The sequence below is a fragment of the Desmodus rotundus genome, chromosome 5, assembly GCF_022682495.2.
Source record: "Desmodus rotundus isolate HL8 chromosome 5, HLdesRot8A.1, whole genome shotgun sequence".
Lineage (NCBI taxonomy): Eukaryota > Metazoa > Chordata > Mammalia > Chiroptera > Phyllostomidae > Desmodus > Desmodus rotundus.
The window spans coordinates 51,125,977-51,144,457 of NC_071391.1; the positions used below are offsets into that span (position 1 = coordinate 51,125,977).

Genomic DNA, 18,481 nt, shown 5'->3' on the forward strand with positions numbered 1-18,481 from the left:
TTCCTAGATTTTAGGATATTTCCTAATATATTCATAGTATAAAATGTTGCTTACAGAGTTTTTCACTGATGACGGTATTATATTGTTGACTATTTCATGAAAGGTCTTGTTAATGAGTACATAGTATTATTCCATTGTATAGAAATACTATAATTTAACCAACCCTCAAATAGATTTCTGATCATCGCCAGTTTTCATAATTACATGTAACACTGCAAATAAATATATTTTAACAGTATGCTAAGAGAAAGAAGTCAGACACAAAAGGCCTCATATCGTGGGTGAGTCCATTTATATTGAAATGCCCAGAACAGGCCAATGCATAGAGACAGAAAGTAGAAGCGAGGGGAAGGCAGAGTAGGGAGGGACTGCTAATGGGTATGGGTTTCTTTTGGGGAGTATAAAATTTTTCTAGAATTAGATAGCAGTAATAGTTGCATAACTTTCTACATGCACTAAAAACCGCTCAACTGTACCTTTTCAAAGGGTGAATTTTATGGTATATGAATTTTATTACATGCAAAAAATATTTTTTTGGATAAGTCAATGTGTTCATTTTGGGTTATTTAATCAAAATAGACTCCTAATAGTAGAATTAGTCGAGAGAAGGGTTGAACATTTTTAAGGCTCTTGATATGAACTAGGGTAACAATGTTCTTTATAACAAGGTAAAAAATAACTCCAATGCTTAAATCACTGACAGAATGCCAAATATACATGTGGTTTAAAACATGTACATGATCTAAAACATATATGTATGTTTTGATTTAAACATACATATATGTTTTAAATCACTGTCATATATATACGTACAGATGGTCCCCGACTCACATTGTTCTACTTAAGAGTTTTGACTTTATGATGGTGTGAAAGCTATACGCATAACAAATTACACAGGATATTCAATACTTTATTGTAAAATAGGCTTTGTATTTAAGGACTTTGTCCAGCTGCAGGCTAACGTAAGTGTTCTGAGCATGTTTAAGGTAGGATAGGCTAAGCTATGATGTTGGGTAGGTCAGGTGTATTAAATGAATTTTCAACTCATGATGGGTTTATTGGGACATAACCCCATCACAAGTCAAGGAGCAGATACACACACACACGTATACATATAACAATAATTTAAAAATACATCTGATTTTGAAATTTCATATCTGGTTAAAACATTTTAACTTGGATCTTTAGCTACAAGGTGCTTCTGGAGTAAAAAGTAAGTTTTGGCTGTGAAATGCACACTGAATTCTCTTCTAAAAATGGAAGTGACATCTCTGACTTTATGCTGCGCTCTCCTCTGCCCCTTCGTGGCTGCTGCCTCTGTCTGCACTGCCCCTCTCTTCAATCAATGCTAGCCCAAGTCTTTTCTTAAAGGTTCCGCTTAAATGTCATCTCTTCTCAGAAGCTTCCCCTGTCCGTCTGGGTAGAATGATTGCCTCCCCCTATACACCCCCTTTACCTCTCTATGGGCTTCATTAGTGGTCTTGCAGCTGAGGGATGTAGGGTTTGCCAACCTGTTAACGACAACATTCTCAAATACCTAGTGCCTTCTCTGAGAGGCACTATTGCGTTGAGATTAAGAGCCTGGACCTTGGAGCCAGGCTACCTGAGTTCAAGTCCCAGCTCTGCCACTCTCTTGCTGTAAGATCTTGGGCTAATCTGTTAACCTCTCATGCCTCTGTTTCTTCATCTGTACACTGGGTCGAATAATTATACCCTTACCTCATAGGATTAAATGAGATGATGAATATGAACACGAGAGAACAGCATCTGGCATATAGTAAGTGTCATATACACTTTAGCTATTCCTAGTTTTAGGTGCCTGGCACTGTGTGGGTCACGGTCACGTACCTCGTCAGCTCTGTCTCCACTGCCCCATTTTACACACCAGTCACAGCGAACTTTTCTAGGGTGATCATGGTCCTTCAACAGCTCCTCACTGCCTTTAGATTAGTGGTTAAGAGAATGGGCTCAAGAGTCTATTTGTCTGCATCCACATACCCCTACTAGGTGTGACAAGCTACTTAACGTCTCAGCGCCTCACTGCCTTCATGTGGAAGATGGGAGAAATTAGTAATACCTACTACGTCATGTTGATGTGAGGATATAATAGGACTATGAGTGTAAAACACTAAAAATATACTTCATACCAGTAAGTGCTCCAAAATGTTATCATTATTGTTTTTATTGTATGTGTTTAGTAAACATTTGTTAGATACATTCCAGGCTATGACAAGCAATGAGGATGTAGTTTTTGTGAGAAACCCCCAGTGAATCTTCCCTGTTAGAATAGCATCAAATTGGCCCCTCTCTCCCATTTCCTCCTCCCTCCATTTTCTCCCTTCTTCTCTCTCTCACACACAGAATTCTAAAATCTGCCTCAAACTTGCAATGCATTATTCACTGACAATCTGTATTGTACTGCCTTTGAACATTGAAAACGCCTGTGTCAATTTATCTTTCAAAGCTGCTTCTTGCTGAATCCACATACGTCCATTAATGGTGACTATGGCTGGAATAGCATCTGCACAGGCCCATCTCAAATGATCCCCGTCTACTGGGAGCTGTGACTTCCCAAGGTTGTTGCTCATTAGTAGCTACTTCCCATTTCTTCCCAGAGTTCAGACACAAGATGAAACCAAAAGAGCTTTTTACAAAGACTGATGAGGTGGCTGCAGAACTGAGCATCTGGGCCTGGTACGAAAGAAGGAACAGGAGTGTGGCAGAGGCACCAAAAAGGAAAAACAGGTGCCATGTCTCCTGGATTCCAATGTGTACTTTTCCTTTTCCCATTTTCATGTTTCTGAAATTGCAATGTGCCTTAAGTCCTTGTATAAATTTCACACAGTGTGTCTCCCCCACCTCATACTGCCACCTTTGAAGTTGTTATCAGATTGATGGTACATTTTAAAACCTTTTTGATAGTGCTTTTGAATTTCAAAAAGTTGCCCAAATATAAGAAAGCCTGCATTAACTTTTGAGAAAACTGCTCAAAGCCAGCTTAGAGGCATGGAGTGGGTGAGATAATTCTTAATCACAGGGAAGAAAACAGGCCTGAAGGACAAGATGTCTGAGCAATCAGTGGCCTTGCTGTCCCTGGTCAGGCAAAAGCGTGGCTGGCCTGGAATTGTGTCTTCTCTGGGTAATAGCCCAGGCAGAGCTAAATACCTGGGATGTGTCCCGACCCACTGCTACAGGTGGTTGGTGGGGAAGGAATTCCAGGGCTTGTTTTTTCTTTCTTTGACTGAGAACCGCTATTGTTCTTAGCTTTTTAAATTGAATTTATTGGGGTGACATTGGTTCACAAAACCATACAGGTTTCAGGTGTACAACTCAACAAAACATCATCTGCATCGTGCACCCACTGCCCCAAGCAAAGTCTCTTTCCATCCCCATCTTTCCCCCATCTGCCCGCCTCCACGCATCTCCCACCCCCCTTTCCCTCTGGCTACCACCACACTGGTGTCTGTGCCTCTGTGTTTTACGTGTGTGTGTATGTGTGTGTGTGTTTGCTTAAACCCTTCACCTTCTCTCACCCAGCCCCTCAGCCCCTCCCCTCTGACAGCTGTCAGTCTGTTCCATGCAGCCATGCCTCTGGGTCTGTTTTGTCTGTCAGTTCGTTAGATTCCACATACGAGTGAGGTCGCATGGTACTTCTCTTTCTCTGACTGGCTGATTTCCCTTAGCATAATAATTTCTCCAGGTCCATCCACGCTGTCGCAAAGGGCAAGATTTCCTTCTTTTGTACAGCCAAGTAGTATTCCATTGTGTAATGTGCCACAGCTTTTTTATCCAGCTATCTGCTGAGGGGCACTCAGGTTGTTTCCAGATCTTGACTATTGTAAAACAAACTGCAATGAACATAGGGGTTCATATATTCTTTTGAATTAGTGTTTCAGGTTTCTTCAGATAAATTCCCAGAAGTTGAATTGCTGGGCCATAAGGCAGTTCCATTTTTAATTTTTTGAGAAAACTCCATACTCTTTTCCACAGTGGCTGCACCAATTTGCATTTCCACCAAGAGTACACAAGCATTCCCTCTCCTCCACATCCTCGTCAGCACTTGTTGATTTACTGATGACAGCCAATACTGACAGGTGTGAGGTGATATCTCACTGTGGTTACAATTTGCATCTCTCTGATGATTAGTGATGGTGAGCATTTTTTCCTATGTCTATTGGCCATCTGTGTGTCCTCTTTGAAGAAGTGCCTATTCAAGTCCTTTCCCTATTTTTAAATTGTTTTTGGTCTTCTTGGTGTTAAGTAGTCTAAGTTCTTTGTACAATATATTTTGGAAATTAACCCCTTATCAAATGTATCATTGGCAAATATGTTCTCCCATTCATTGGGTTCCCTTTTCATTTTGTTGATGGTTTCTTTTGCTGTGCAAAAGTTTTTTAGTTTGATGTAGTTCCATTTGTTTATTTTTTCCTTTGTTTCCCTTGCCCAAGGAGATATATCAGCAAAATATTGCTACAAGAAAGGTCTGAAATTTTATTGCCAATGTTTTCTTCTAGAATTTTTATGATTTTGCAACTTACATTTAAGTCTTTAATCCATTTTGAGTTTATTCTTGAGTATGATGTAAGTTGGTGGTCTAGTTTCATTTTTTTGTATGTTCTTTGAGTTTTTAGAGGCACAAGAATACATTTGGGAGTAAAAGTGGTTGTGAAAATATAGAATTATTTTCTTAGGACAAATCAAATCGAACTGCTTATTAATTAATTAGTTAATTAATCTGACAAATACTTACTGAGCAATACTATGTGCCTGGCCCAGGCTCATCACTCTATGTATGTTGGCTAAAGAGATGGTCTGAGCAACCCTATGAGGCAGGCATTATAAATCAGCCCCATCTCCCAGACCCAGAAACTGAGGCCTAGAGAAGAGTGACCCCATCCAGTTCACACAGGTGGGAACTGGTGCAGCAGGCATAGGGATCCCTGTCTGTCTACCCCAGAACTCCCGCTCTTTGCACTGCCCCCCACCCCATTTGACGTGGCTTCAACTTTCTGTCTCTTCCCAGAGAGGAAAATTGAGGGTCATGGTAATATGGCAGAGTCAGGACTAGAATTTGGGTGTCCGATTCCCAGACTAATGTTCTTTTTACTACTTTGTGTCAAAGCTTTTGGGAGTAGGGGACAAACCAAGCAAGGCTTTTCCTGCTGATATCTTTTTTTAATGCTTACTAAATCCAACAAAGCTGCAAGCCCCTCTCTCAGTCTCCCCATCCCATGAGAACATTTGAGTCAAACAATTCACAGCAATGTTTCATCAATGTGATGTAGCTGAAGCTAAAAGATCAGCTCATATCAGGGATTATGTGATGGATGCAGACAGGAAGGGTCTCCTCCCTATGGAATCCTAGCAGAGGCAGAAGCTGTTCTCCTCTGAGCTTTGGGAAGGACTCCTCCATGCCCAAATCCCTTTCACAATTAGGTGGAATATTCTGTCCTTTGTCCTCGCCTGCATCAGTGTGAGAGTAAGTCTTTAATCTGAGAGCCATTAGAATGGCAGAACAGTGAGGTCACCTCCATTAGGAGCTAATGGATTCTCAACCCTTTGTTCTGATGATAATGGGATGAGACAATGAAATATTACTCTGAAGCTGCTGGGAGAGAATTTACAGGACTCAGTTAGCGTGTTTTGCAAATTAGGTGGCAATGCAGAGGGAAACCAGAGGTATAGCTTTCCTATTCTTTAGCAGTTCCAATAGCAGAGGTTTCTTATGTCATCCTCTTCCAAATGGGTCTCCCTACCCCTCTACCTTAAAGTCCCCCAGCCCCCCACCTGGCTTACCTTGCAGCAGTGTATAGAAGGCACCTGAAGCAGACAGGTTGGTGGTTATGGTAACATCATCTTTGCTGGAGGTCTCTACCTGGACATGCACTGAGCTGTCTGTATCGCTTCGGAAACTGCTCACCTGGCCAGTAGGGAAGGTCACATTTGTCAGACGGCCAAAGCTGTCGTACCTGAAAACCAAGGGGTGGTTCTGAGAAACAGAAATAGAATGGTGCTAGAGCTGGAACTCGGCACATTCTACCTCATGCCACAGTTCTGCATGTTTTGCTCTTCCTTCTGGTTGGATACATTTCCATGTTTCCTACATCACCTTGCACATAATTTTCAGGATAAGGCCCCATTGCTGGTATCTGGCTTCAGGCAAGTGACTTACCTCTCTGAGTCATCCTTTCCTAATTCTATAAAGTAGAGATGATAAGCCCTCTCCTGACTACCTCCCAGGATTACTGTGAGGAACCTGTGAAGGTGACCAGTAGCTATAAACTAATGTTTACCCATGGAGGTTGAGATGCTGGTGACCACAGGAGACTGCTGACCCAGAGTCTCAAAGCTGGGGCACTCCCAGAGCTGATAATGGGCAAACCTGATGCTTGAATACTGTAGCAACCCCTCCCAAGAGCTTGTATACAGATTTTCCCTGAACGACACTAGAGATGGGGCTTCCTAGGAAGCTACAGATCCTGGGAAATGAGGACTCTGAATTCAAACCAGGACTCTGTGCCACATAAGCAAGCTAAACAGATAGGCTCTTGCCACATCTTCCCATTCAGATGTCACATCTGGCACTGAGCAACTCTTACAGCTCACGGCTTTGCCCTGGTGTGCCGTCTGAAGTACCGTAATGGAATCTTAATCTGTTTCCCCTGATAATAATATAAGAAACACCTACCATTATTGAACACCTCCAGTGTACAGGGACCAGTGCTAGTCCCTTTTCATACATCCTTTCATTTAATCCTCCTCACAACTAGTCTAAAAGGTATGTATTGTCTCCTTTCTGGAGGAGGCTCAGAATAGTGAAGTCACCTGCTCAAGGTCACACAGATAAGTGTGGTAGAGTCAAAATTCAAATGCAGACCTATCTGCTTCCAAGCCACCACCTGCTTCTCTGTCTTCAACAAGCACTTCTGTACTATTTGCAAGTATCCATTGCGTGTGCTTGCCTACCTGCTGTACCGTGGTTGCAAGATGGCAGGGACTGGGCCATCAACATTCTACCATATTTTCGGACTATAAGATGCACCCCCCCCCCACAAATTTGGGAGGAAAGTGGGGTTGCGTCTTATAGTCTGAATATAGCTTACCTGGCTCGCTGGCGGGGGCGGGCAGGGGGGTGGCGGTACGGCAGCAGTGGAGCGGGGTTTTTTTTTCCCCCTATTTTCCTCTTCTAAAACCTAGGTACATCTTATGGTCCAGTACGTCTCATAAATAAGTCCAAAAAATATGGTAGTTATTATTATTATTTTTAAAGATTTTATTTATTTATTTATAGATAGAGGGGAAAGGAGGAAGAAAGGGAGGGAGAGAAATATCAATGTGTGGTTGCCTCTTGCACAACCCCCCCCTGGGGACCTGGCCCACAACCCAGACTGGTGCCCTGACTGGGAATCAAACTGGCAACCCTTTGGCTCGCAGGCCAACACTCAATCCACTGAGCCACACCAGCCAGGGCATTTTAGTTACTATTTTTAATTAGGGGAGGCTGAAGTGTCAAAAGGTAGGTTTAAACAACCTTTTTGCACTTGCGTGTGAATGGGGAAAAATTCGTCAGCTGTCAATATTTTTTTTTGGCTCGTGAATTGGCATGCCATGTTTGCGCGGGGGCTGTGCTAATCTCTGTGTTGTTCCAGTGTTAGTGTGTGTGCTGCTGAGGTGAGCACTAGCTGCCAATATTTCCGACTTCCACGCACACTCAAGCTTCAGCATGGGTTCATCCACACATGTCTCCCCCATGTACCCTGGGTTTCCCCACTGGATTTTTTTTCCTGCTTCACTTTTACTACTGGGGTGAAGCTCACCCTTGGGCCCCTGAAGGTTTTAACAATGGTGAAATGAAAGGCCCAGAGGTTTAGCTCTCTCCTGGCTCTCCTGTGATTCCTTTTGCTGGGCCTGGCTTCCTGCGGATTCCTGGGTCCTGTGGCTTCTATGGTTTCAGATGAGGCTTGACAGGTGAGACTAGGTAGGCCTTTTGCTGAGTAATTTTCTGCCAAAGGTCAGCTTTGGGTGCTGCATGGACTCTGCCACCTGCCAGCTCTTTCTTCCTGTCCCTGTGCCTGGTACTGAGCACAGCACCCTCTACACCGAATGGTGCCAGTCCCTGGCATGGTCTGCTACAGAGGAGGGTAACATGTATCTTACATGTTATCTCCGTGAAGGTCTTTTGAATGACTCACCCCAGGCTTTGGCCCAAGACTAACTCCGAGGGAAGGGCCAAGGGGCTTTGGGGAAGCTGAATCTCTGTTGCTGAGGCATGAGGAAGGGAAATGGAAGTCCTTTCCAGGATGACAAGCAATGCAGTGGTCTCTACCATGTATCTCATGCCTGGGCTCGGAGGAGCAGGGCTGCGGGGCTGCTCTCATTGCTTCCCACTCTCCCATAGGCAGTTACGGACCTGTGGGAGCCTGTTTCCTGTCATGATTTCTCCTTTTTCTTCCTTAGCACTGAGTCCGGTTCTTGTAAGAAGTGGTCAGTATGGTTCAGGGAAGGGAGATGGTGTGGCCTGAAACCTGGACTGGAGTGCCAAAGGTGTGGCGTGCCCCTTGGAGCTGGATGAGGAGTGGTCCTCAGAGACTGCCACCGGGAAGGAGGGCGAGTCTGGGGGGAAAGATCTGGAAGGTTTGTCCGAAGGCCCTTCTCACCTGGAGACTCCCTCAGAGCTCTGCTCGCTGTCACTCCTGGAGAGGCTGCTCTTTTTGGGGGCCCTTTATGGCTGCTGGACATTTGAACAGGATGGAATTTCACAGAAATGTCTACAGTGGTAATCTCCTGGAAGTAGATTTTAGTTGCTTATTTATAGATGTTTTATGTCCCAAGATTTTCTATAATCAACATGGTTCATTATCAGAAGTGTTGTCACAGCACACAGGGAGGGAACTTGTGACCACAGCCATCTTGGGGAAGAAGACCTCTTAAATGATTGGCATTTATAGAAGAGTCTCGTTATAGGACATCCGCCAATGTCGATGTCCACACCTGTTCAGTAAAAGGGGATGCCAAAAATCAAGACTTCCTAATACTGGCTCTGCCCTGGTTGTCTGAACTGTATCTGTGGTCCACCAGTACGCTGAGCCCTGTCAGACCCTGAGTCATCTTTTGAGTCACCAGGAAGATCTATTTTTATCCAACAGTTTCACGGGATGGATGCTGAACTAGTCTGGTTCTTTGAATACCTGTTATCCATGTATGTGCTCTTTATTAATGAGACTAACTTACTCAAACTATCTAATTTCCTGACCCAACTAGATAAAAAGCATTTCATTATACCATGCAGGATACTTAAAAAGGAGGTTTAGAGTCTTATAAATAAGAATTGATAGAGAGATTATTGATTAGGGGTCAGATGTCACTTCAATACTACTTCTAACATGGCCTTGCTCAAATGCCACCTCATAAAAAATAAAACAAAACAAAACAAACACACCCCTCCCTGGTCTCTCCTGTGAGACGCTGGCACAGTTCTCTCAAAGAATGTGTCCCTCTTATTGAACGGCTGATGGCCCTGGCCGGGTTGCTCTGTTGGTTGCAGTGCCACACTCCTTACCCCAAAAGGTTGTGGGTTCCATTCCCAGTCAGGGCACACACCTAGGTTGCAGGTTCAATACTTGGTCAGGGAGCATATGGGAGGCAACTGATCAATGTTTCTTTCTCACATTGATCGCTCTCTCTCTCTCTCAAAAATCAATGAACATAGCCTCTGGTGGGGATTAAAAAAATAGCCGATGTACAAGTTGTCTCCTGATTAGACCTGAGAGTGCTTGAGTCAGAATCCGGCTGTGGAGTCAGCCAGCCAGGCTGGGCATTTGGATTCCACCACCTGCCAGCAAAGGGACTCTGGAAGGTTGGCTCTCAGTTCATCTCTGCTTCCCCAGCATTGGAACCGGCACAGAGAAGACAAGCAGGGAATGTTGGCTGAACAAACAAATTAGTGCCTGATTAGATGAGTGGGGCCTCTTTCCTGCTCTTTTGGAGAACGGAGACCATGATTCATTCACACGCCACCTCCTGTAGGACCTTACAGAGGCTGGACACACAGTAGGTGCATAATGAACATCTGCTGAATGCACAAATATGGAAACAACTGCTTTCACTAAATGGTACTCTAGCAATCTCCTTAGGTATCTCCCTAGAGTTTTCCTCCCCCAGACAGAAGGAGGCTTTGCATATAAAGGCAGATAATTGTAATTATTATTGAAGGTAGCCTGTAATACATAATTAAATTGAGGCTGAAGACAATACAATGAAAAGGACCCATGCTTTTTAGATCTGGTTTTCATTTTATACGAGATGGCTGAAAAATAGTAATTTCCTCTCCTCACCCTGTCCTTTAGAAGGACTGGACATCTTAATTAAGTGAACATCAAATAGAATAGCCAATCCATTCACTGTGGGGCCTTCCAGAGCTTGGGAAATGCCACAGGATCGCTCTGCGGCAGGATCAATGCTTGTGATTATCCCACCAGAAGGCTGTCGCTCCTGCTTCTGCTGGGAAGAACTGGAGCTGCCGGTCCTCGAGACCTTGGACACCTGCGCCCTGTGGTGTGGAGCCATTTCTCTTCCTGCTGCAGAGATGCTAAGAGAAGGGGGGCACTGTTGGCCCAACAAGGGGCGGGGGGCAGTTCTCTGCACTCATGGATTCCAAGTGGCTGCTTCAGACCCTGGCCCCACGATTGGGTGATGCCTGGACAATGGTTTAGTTATGTTTGTCATGGCTTTACCTAAAGTACTGGCGAATATTTTTCTTTCTAACTAAGAGGAGTGAAGGAGCGTGTTGGTGGGGGAAGGTCCTTGGGGCCAGATAGTCTAGGCTTTGAACCCAGGCTCTACACTTGCCAGCAACGTGACTTGAGGACGGGCACGTGGTTCTGTTGTCCCGCTAGACCCGCACCACAACTGATATATTTCAGGCAGGTTACATAACCTAACCTCGGCGAGCCTCTACTTTCTCCTCTATAAAAGGAAGATAATAATGCCCATCTTAGACAGAAATTGTGAATTTCAAACAAGGCAACATAATTAAAATGAAATGTAAATGCTTCCTAGGGCCCGCAGGACCCAATAAGGCTTCTTTCACTAGACTGTCAACCCCGGCGGGAAGGGACTTTGTGCCGTCACTGATGTATCCCCAGAACTTAGAAGTGTACCCGGCACATGCTCAACAAATAATGTGAATGAATGTTGGTTGAAAGACCTGCTCCTTCCTGCCTCTCTTTACAATTTCACTTTGAACCCTACTCCTCCGTGCTCCCTGCAGTCCATTACATCTGCTCTGCTCTGCAAACACGCCAAGCTCCAACCAGGCTTGGGGTGCTCTCACTTCCTGTTCCCCTCGCTGGGAATGCTCTTCCCTCCAATCTTGGTATGAGTAGCTCCTTTCATTATTCATGTTTTAATTCAAAAATTATCACTTCAGGCTTTTCCTGATCACCCTTTCTGAAATAGGCCCTCCCATCTCTATCACATTATCTTATTTTATTGTCTTCATTATACTTACTATATTGTTTATGTGCTTACTTATTTGTTGCTGTCTCTGCCCCAAAGTATATAAGCTCCACAAAGAGAGGGGCCTTGCCTGCACTCCCAGTGCCTAGAGGAGTACCCAGCATATAAAATGTACTCAATACATATTTCTTGGGTGAATGAATAAATAATAGGTACTGTTTTTTTAAGATGTGGATTGAGAATAACTAAGAACTCCACCCTTTTAACTCCTCGCTTCTATATAAGGGAGGTAAAAGTTCACTAACATTCATAGAGTACTGTTTAGGCACCAAGCACCCTGCTCATAAATCATCTTCCGAGGTAGGCATTACTGTCGTCATTTCACAATTGGTGAAGCTGACGTTCAGCAAGGAGAAGTAACTTGCCTAAGACCACACAGCTAGCAGAGGGATATAGATTCCAAGTCAGGATGTGTTCTTTCGTCAGGCTTCCCATGGAAATGATGCTGCTTCAAATCAAAACCTTTGCGCTTATCACTATGTTAAAGAAAATCATGTGTTTGGAAGTCTTGGTCAAGAAGATTGCCAGTGTTCTCTTCAAGATGCTCTGCTTTGATGCCACTGTGAGTGACTCTTCAGTGACGCCAGCCCCACACGGGGGGGTGACGGAGATGGCCAGTGGACGGGCTTCTCATTATGTCCTTCCACTGACTTTTCTTCACTTCCTTTCCCCAGAGCGTCTTTGGAGCACAGGGAAAGAAGACATATGAAAGATTTATACAGTTGCTGTGAACTTGGCTCTCGAAAGAGGACCACTAAAGGGTATCTTCACACACACGGCAAAGCTTTCTTCTTCACACTCAATACTTCACATCTCAAACCTCTTAACTCTGTGCAGCTAGGAAGGAAAATGTCAAATTGCCTCTCTGATACTAACTTTTGTTGATTGGGACTTTTGGGTTTGGAAAATAAAAGATTTCACTTTTATGACTTTCATCTATGATTGTTTCAACCACCACCATCATCACCAAGAAGAACAGCCCATGCATGTGGATAGTTCCCTCGGTCTCAGGTCACTATAATAGACGGTGTCACTACATTATTAATGTCTTCAAAACTGTATCAGAGCCAGGAAACTTTCTGGCCTGCAATAAAAACTTAATATTTGTTGCTTATCTTCCATAGAATTAAGTCCCAGTGGTGAATTCTGGCCTTCAGGATTTCTAGGGTCTGGCTCACGCCACACTGGAGGTCTTCTCTCTCACTGATGGCGTTCTTGAGGCAGAGCATCTGGTAGAAAGTGCATTTGGCTGAAAGGACTCGGGTTGATCTGGGATTGAATCCTGGATCTGACACTTCTGCACACAGTGTTACAGAGCCAGGACATGTCTGTGCTGCTTATTCTCTGTTCTCCCCTCAGTTCCATTCTGTGCCCAGAAGAGCTGATCCTCACAGACTACATCACTGGGGTCGCTTTGCTGGCTGGCTTCTGGTTGGATTCAGTCAATGGTAGGCACTGGCACAAGAGATTGGAGATTGAGAGAAGTTCTTTCTCCCATCTCCTTCAGCACCGTATGTCTAATAGTGGCTGCATCTGTCTGCAATTACAGCTTCCACCAGACAGCTTCTCCTTCATGGTCACAGCTCCCAGTGGGATTCAGTAACAATATCCTATTCCTTCCCTGCTTTGCCCTTCAGCCTGATGGTAGATCATGGCTTTTCACTATTTTTAGTTCCTGGGTGCCTCACCATCCTTTCATGGTTCCCCTTCCCCCCCCGACTATACCTCTACAACATGTTGAAAAATATTTTTTCTGGGCCTAGAATTCTGGGTTGACAGGTTTTATTTTTCTTCAGCACTCTCCTAGCTTGCATGGTTTCCGATAAGAAGTCTGCTGTAATTCTTTTCTTTGTTCCTCTGTATGAAATGCCTTTCAATTTTCTCTTTTTCTTTTGTGTTCAGCAGTCTGAATATATGCCTAGGGGTGTGTGTGTGTGTGTATGTGTGTGTGTTTATTCTGCTTGGTATTTTCTGAGCTTTTTGGGTCTGTGGTTTGGTGTTTGTTATTACTTATGGATAATTCTTGGTCATTAAATCCTCAAGGGTTTTCTTCTGCCTTATTCTTTCTCTCTTCTCCTGGAGTTCCAATTATAAGTGGGTAGACCAGCTGATATTGTCCCCCAGCTCTTGGATAACCAGTTCTGTATTTTTTTTCACTTTTTTTCTCTTTATATTTCAGTCTGGACAATTTCATTTTTGTTTTTGAAGACTGCACTTGTATTTTAATAATTTGATCTCACTTCCACAGTTTCATTTCACCTTGGTAGTATGTATGTCTCTTTTAGTATTGGGCAAAAGAACTGTCTCAAGGCTTTTAGTAGGATGTTTAATGATTTGCCATTTTGCCTATACAACAGTAGTCGTAATCCCAGTGTATTGTGAAAATAGGTCCAGAATTTACTTGAACCATAATTATAATTAAACAAATTTTTATTTATTTATTTTTAGAGAGAGGAGAAGGGAGGAAGAAAGAGAGGGAGAGAAATATCGATGTGAGAGAGAAACACCGATTGGTTCTCTCTTGCACTCACCTTGGCTGGGGCTGAATCTGCAACCCAGACATGTGCCCTGATGGGGAATCAAACTGGCGTCCTTGCACTTTGTGGGATGATGACCAAGCAACTGAACCATACCGGTCAGGTACTTGAACTACAATTAATGTTGAATGATGTTTAAAAGTGGGTGCTATATTATTATATGTGAAGTACATCTCAGTAAAGCTGTTACAAACCAAAGCGAAATAGGTCCTGTATGTAGGTGACCTTGACCCCTTGGAGCTTGTACCACTGCAAGCGGATATCCAAAAGGGAGCTTCCATTCCAATGACTTGAATTATATATAAATAGGGAGTAAAAATACCTCTGTTAAATCTGAAGTGAACCTGAAGCAGTCTTTTGATAACCAGGGCAATTTCTTCAGTCTAATTGTCCAACATCAGGATTATTGTTTGAGAAACTGGGTGATTTTATTGCCCCATTGTCTTCCTCAGCTGTGTCGAATCTACTGATAAGCCCATCACAGGCATTGGGCGCCTCCGTACCTGTGTTTTTCATTTCTAGCACTTCCATTTTATTCTCTTACAGTTTCCATTTCTCTGCTGAAATTATCCATCTGATCTTATATATCGTTCACCTTTTCCATTACAGCCTAGAACATAATTAGAGTTATTTTAAAATCCCTGAGAGAGAGTTTTAACCCCTGTGTCATAACTGAGTGTGGTTCTGATGATTCCTTTGTCTCTTGGGAGTATTTTGCCTTTTTTTTTTTTTTTTTTGCATTTTTTGTATGTTCAGTTGAAAGTATCACACCTTGTGCAGCACAGTAGAAACTGGGGTAACAGGTTTTATGCCTGAGGATGGGTATGAGTTTCCGTGTGCTAGGACTTTAGTGAGGGTGTATGAGTTACTTCAGTCAGAATTTGGACTGGGTTTGAAGATTATTGTTTCTGTGGCTAAAGTTAGTGCATTACAGGCTTTAAAATTCCTCTAACCACCTTGTGTTTAGGGTGTAAAACTTTTTTCCCCTCAATGTTGACTCCATCCTCAGCTTTGGGTTTCCTCTTTGTGCTGCTCATGAGAGAGGGTCTCTTCCCACCCTCTTGTCCCTATCTTACCTCCTTCCCAGTACTGTTCTGCTTTTCGTTGTTGTGTTTAGGTTCTCAGCCAGTGGTAAGGGTTCTTGAGCTGGACAGAGTTCTCTGTTGCTCTGAATGAGCCTGGTCTTATATACCCATGTGTCTCTGAGTCTCAGGAGTGTGGTCTCTTCAGTGCTCCTGCCCCTTTTCAGGCTATAATTCTGGGCCCATTTCAGAGTATTCCCCACCCCAGGGGGTTCTAAAGTGTTTTCTTCCCCCATTCAGCTGGAATGGGTTTCCACCAGTACCCAAGTAGGACAGTGTTCGTTGCCCTTCGCACCACCGATTAAGGCTTTTGTTTCCTGTAGGAGTAAGGTGAGGAGAGCCTGGGTGGAGCAGGCAAATGTTTGTGCCCCTCCTTCAGTACCTCCTGCACACCCTCCCCAGGTGTTCTACAAGGGACACTTTCTTAAATCTTTCCCTACTCTTTTTTGAGAGTATAGCTGGTGGAGTTTGAGGAGGAAAGTTCTAAAGAGAATGTGGATTCTCCCAATTTCTGCAGCCTCCAAAGGCTTCATACTCTCTTGCCAGCACACACTTAGCCTTTATAAATTTACTAACCACCGGAGGCAAACTCTTGTTACTGTGAACTGGTTGCCTTTACCCAGGTAAGCTAGCGCTTGTGTCTTTCTCTTCAGGAGTCTGTTTCCCCTTGGACGTGGTCAGTTTATTGCTGTGGCTCAGAGAAGGAATTCACGGAAAACTCATGAATTTGCCATTCGTCTGGCTTATTTTCCTTGTAAGGTTGGAAACATGCTCTTTGTAGCTCTTACATCCTCAGCAAAACCCAGCAGCCAACGCTCTTCATTTGAGCCTTTTGAGTGGAATTCTAAATCCTGCTGCGAGCAATGAGAGTGCTGGAGCTGGGACTCAAGTCTAGTCTGTTTCTAACCATGTCGTGTCTTTTCTTCCCTTCTTCTCCCCTTCCCCTCTTGATTTTATACTTCATTCACAAAACATTTACTGAGCACCTACTAGGTGGCAAGCCCCAAGCTTATTAGTCAGGGTCTCAGAGTAGTTAGTGTGAGGGTAACAACGAAAGGGGCCGTTCAAGGGCTGCCAGAGCCACTTCCCCTGACAAAACTCGGGGAAGCTGATCACTCATGCCTACTCGGCAAGCCAACCTGCCTCATGCTTAACCGGCCACTTTCTTAGCCATGAAATGCCATCTGCCCAGGAGCCCAAGTCTGAAGTTAATGATGCCACACGCTGGAGATGAAGGCTGCATTACAGATTCCTTTGAAGTTTTCTACTGGCAGATCTGGGGGCTGAGGGAAGGAAACAAACCTTGATTCCCCAGAACTGTGAACTCTTCAAGTGAAGTTTCTCTGAAGCGTGTGATGTGTATGTTACATGTATTATTTAATCTATTGAGAGATCAATAAAGCCAACTTAAAATTTGTGTCAGTAATGGCCATGTCACATGCAAGCCTGGGCTGATTTTTTTAAAAACAGATATTTGAGCATTTGGGTTGGAATCCACTAAGCTGCCTCATGGAGCCAAAAGTAGAAAATGCACCGGAACAATGGTGCATTGGAAACAGCTGTCCAAATCTGTGTTAAGAAACACCATAATGATAATGATATCACACCCTTACTTCTTGGGAGCTTCATAGTTTGCAAAGTATTTTTACTTTAAGTATTTATTTAGTTTTCTTTTGATCTGCACAATGGCCCTGAAGTAGGGTATCGCAGACATTATCTCTGTCTGGTTGAGACTTGGTCTGGAAGCCAGCCAGCCTGCCCCTGAGCAACATGGCTATCACCCATGAAGAGGAAGGCGCTGCCTGGTACCCTCACTCTGTTCACAATGGAGCTGAACCATTTTCCCTTGACCCACCCTGCTTGCCTTTTCCCAGCCCACACTGGACATTCTCAGGGACCTGACCCTTTCCTGGTTCTGATCCCTGTGATGTGACACTCGATCCTGCTCTTCTGGCCTCACCTCTAACTCCCTACCCACTTCAATTACAACTTTTGTCTGCGATGAGTTTACTTGCTGCTGCCCCCCGGGTAATATCGTTCATGACCAAACAACATTTCCACAATTACTGGTACTGCTGCTAATACTGCTTGAAAGAAAATTAACAACAATAACAACAGCAGCTATTTGAATACTCAACGATGAGTAAGAAATTGGATTTTCCATATTTCATCTCTTTGAAATTTTGAACCGCAGACTATCCCTATGAAATAGATACTATTTTCATCCCTGTCGTACAGATAAGTCACAAAGAACCTAAGGTGAACCCAGCCAGTGAAAGAACACAGAGCTGTGTTCTGGCTCTGCCATGTACTCACGGCGATTTTAGACACACGAGTCCCCTAATCTCTCTGTGCCTCAGTCTGTTCATCTGTGAGAAATGTGGATGATAATTTCCACTGCCTGAGACTGCTGTGAAGATTAAATGGGAAACAGCCTGGCCCCCAAAAAGTGAGTTTCTATTTTTATTCTGGGGCTTTTATCTTCCACTCCTGGGTAATGCTATTTAGTGGATACTGTGGAATTCCAAATACAATTTTATAAAAAGCAACTGTACTAACGTTTCCTTCCTAACAAAATATCCCCTCTGGCTGTTTATTTCACCCAGGGAGGGGAAATGCGACCCTATCTGGCAGGGCTGTAAGAACTGGTTTTGGATTTCAGGTTGGGAGAGTGATGGCCGCAGGGGTGGGTGAGCGTGCAGTGTGGGGCTGGAGAGTGACCTGGGGAACCGACTGAGCACACCGACTTGCTCTGACAAAGAGACCCCTGTATTGGCTAAGTAATATGTAAGAGACTTCCATGGGGCCATGGGAGAAAATTGAATTATTTAGCGTATTTCCATTTCAATGAGTTAATCAAGATAATTGCTGTTTTCCTGGATCTTTGTCTTTTCTTTATAATTAACAAGGCCCTTGTTTGGAGAAAGGAATTCAGCCAGTGAACTTTGTACAAATTGCTGTGACATTTTTTGGTGCAAATTGTATTTACAAGTCTGTTACAGATCCTTTTCCTTTGGATTCTAGGACTGTGAGAAACTGATGCTTGATCAAGCTTAAGAAAAATTCACGGTTCAAAGACTCAGGTTCATTTGGGATTAGCAAACGGCAGCAGGCAGCAGGGCAGGGCGGAAAGAGCAGGAGCCCTGGCATCAGACTGACCCGACTGGGTGCGACCCCGGTCCTGCCGTGTTCTCACTGTGCAACTGCGGACAAATGAGCCTCCCTGAGCCTCGTTTCAGTTTCTGTAAAACGGATAGTATCACCCATTTTCCAGAGCTGCTGTGAGGATTGAATACAATAATGTGGTCCCCGGCCCATATCTGATGTGCAGGTAGGCTAGTTCCT

At 43.9% G+C, this 18,481-nt stretch overlaps 1 protein-coding gene and 1 non-coding gene across 9 annotated transcripts in view; both read right to left on the reverse strand.

Annotated features, from left to right (window-relative positions):
* Positions 1 to 18,481, reverse strand: part of TENM4 (teneurin transmembrane protein 4) — a 737,502-nt gene that overhangs the window by 20,139 nt on the left and 698,882 nt on the right. For all 8 annotated transcript variants that reach the window (XM_053924565.2, XM_053924563.2, XM_053924561.2 and 5 more), the window contains one exon: positions 5,797 to 5,969. In XM_053924565.2, coding sequence (XP_053780540.1) covers positions 5,797 to 5,969 — 173 coding nt within the window. The remainder of the gene's footprint in view (positions 1 to 5,796; positions 5,970 to 18,481) is intronic.
* LOC112316124 (U6 spliceosomal RNA) lies at positions 7,576 to 7,679 on the reverse strand. Its single transcript, XR_002975966.2, has one exon. It is a non-coding gene; the product is annotated as a U6 spliceosomal RNA (small nuclear RNA).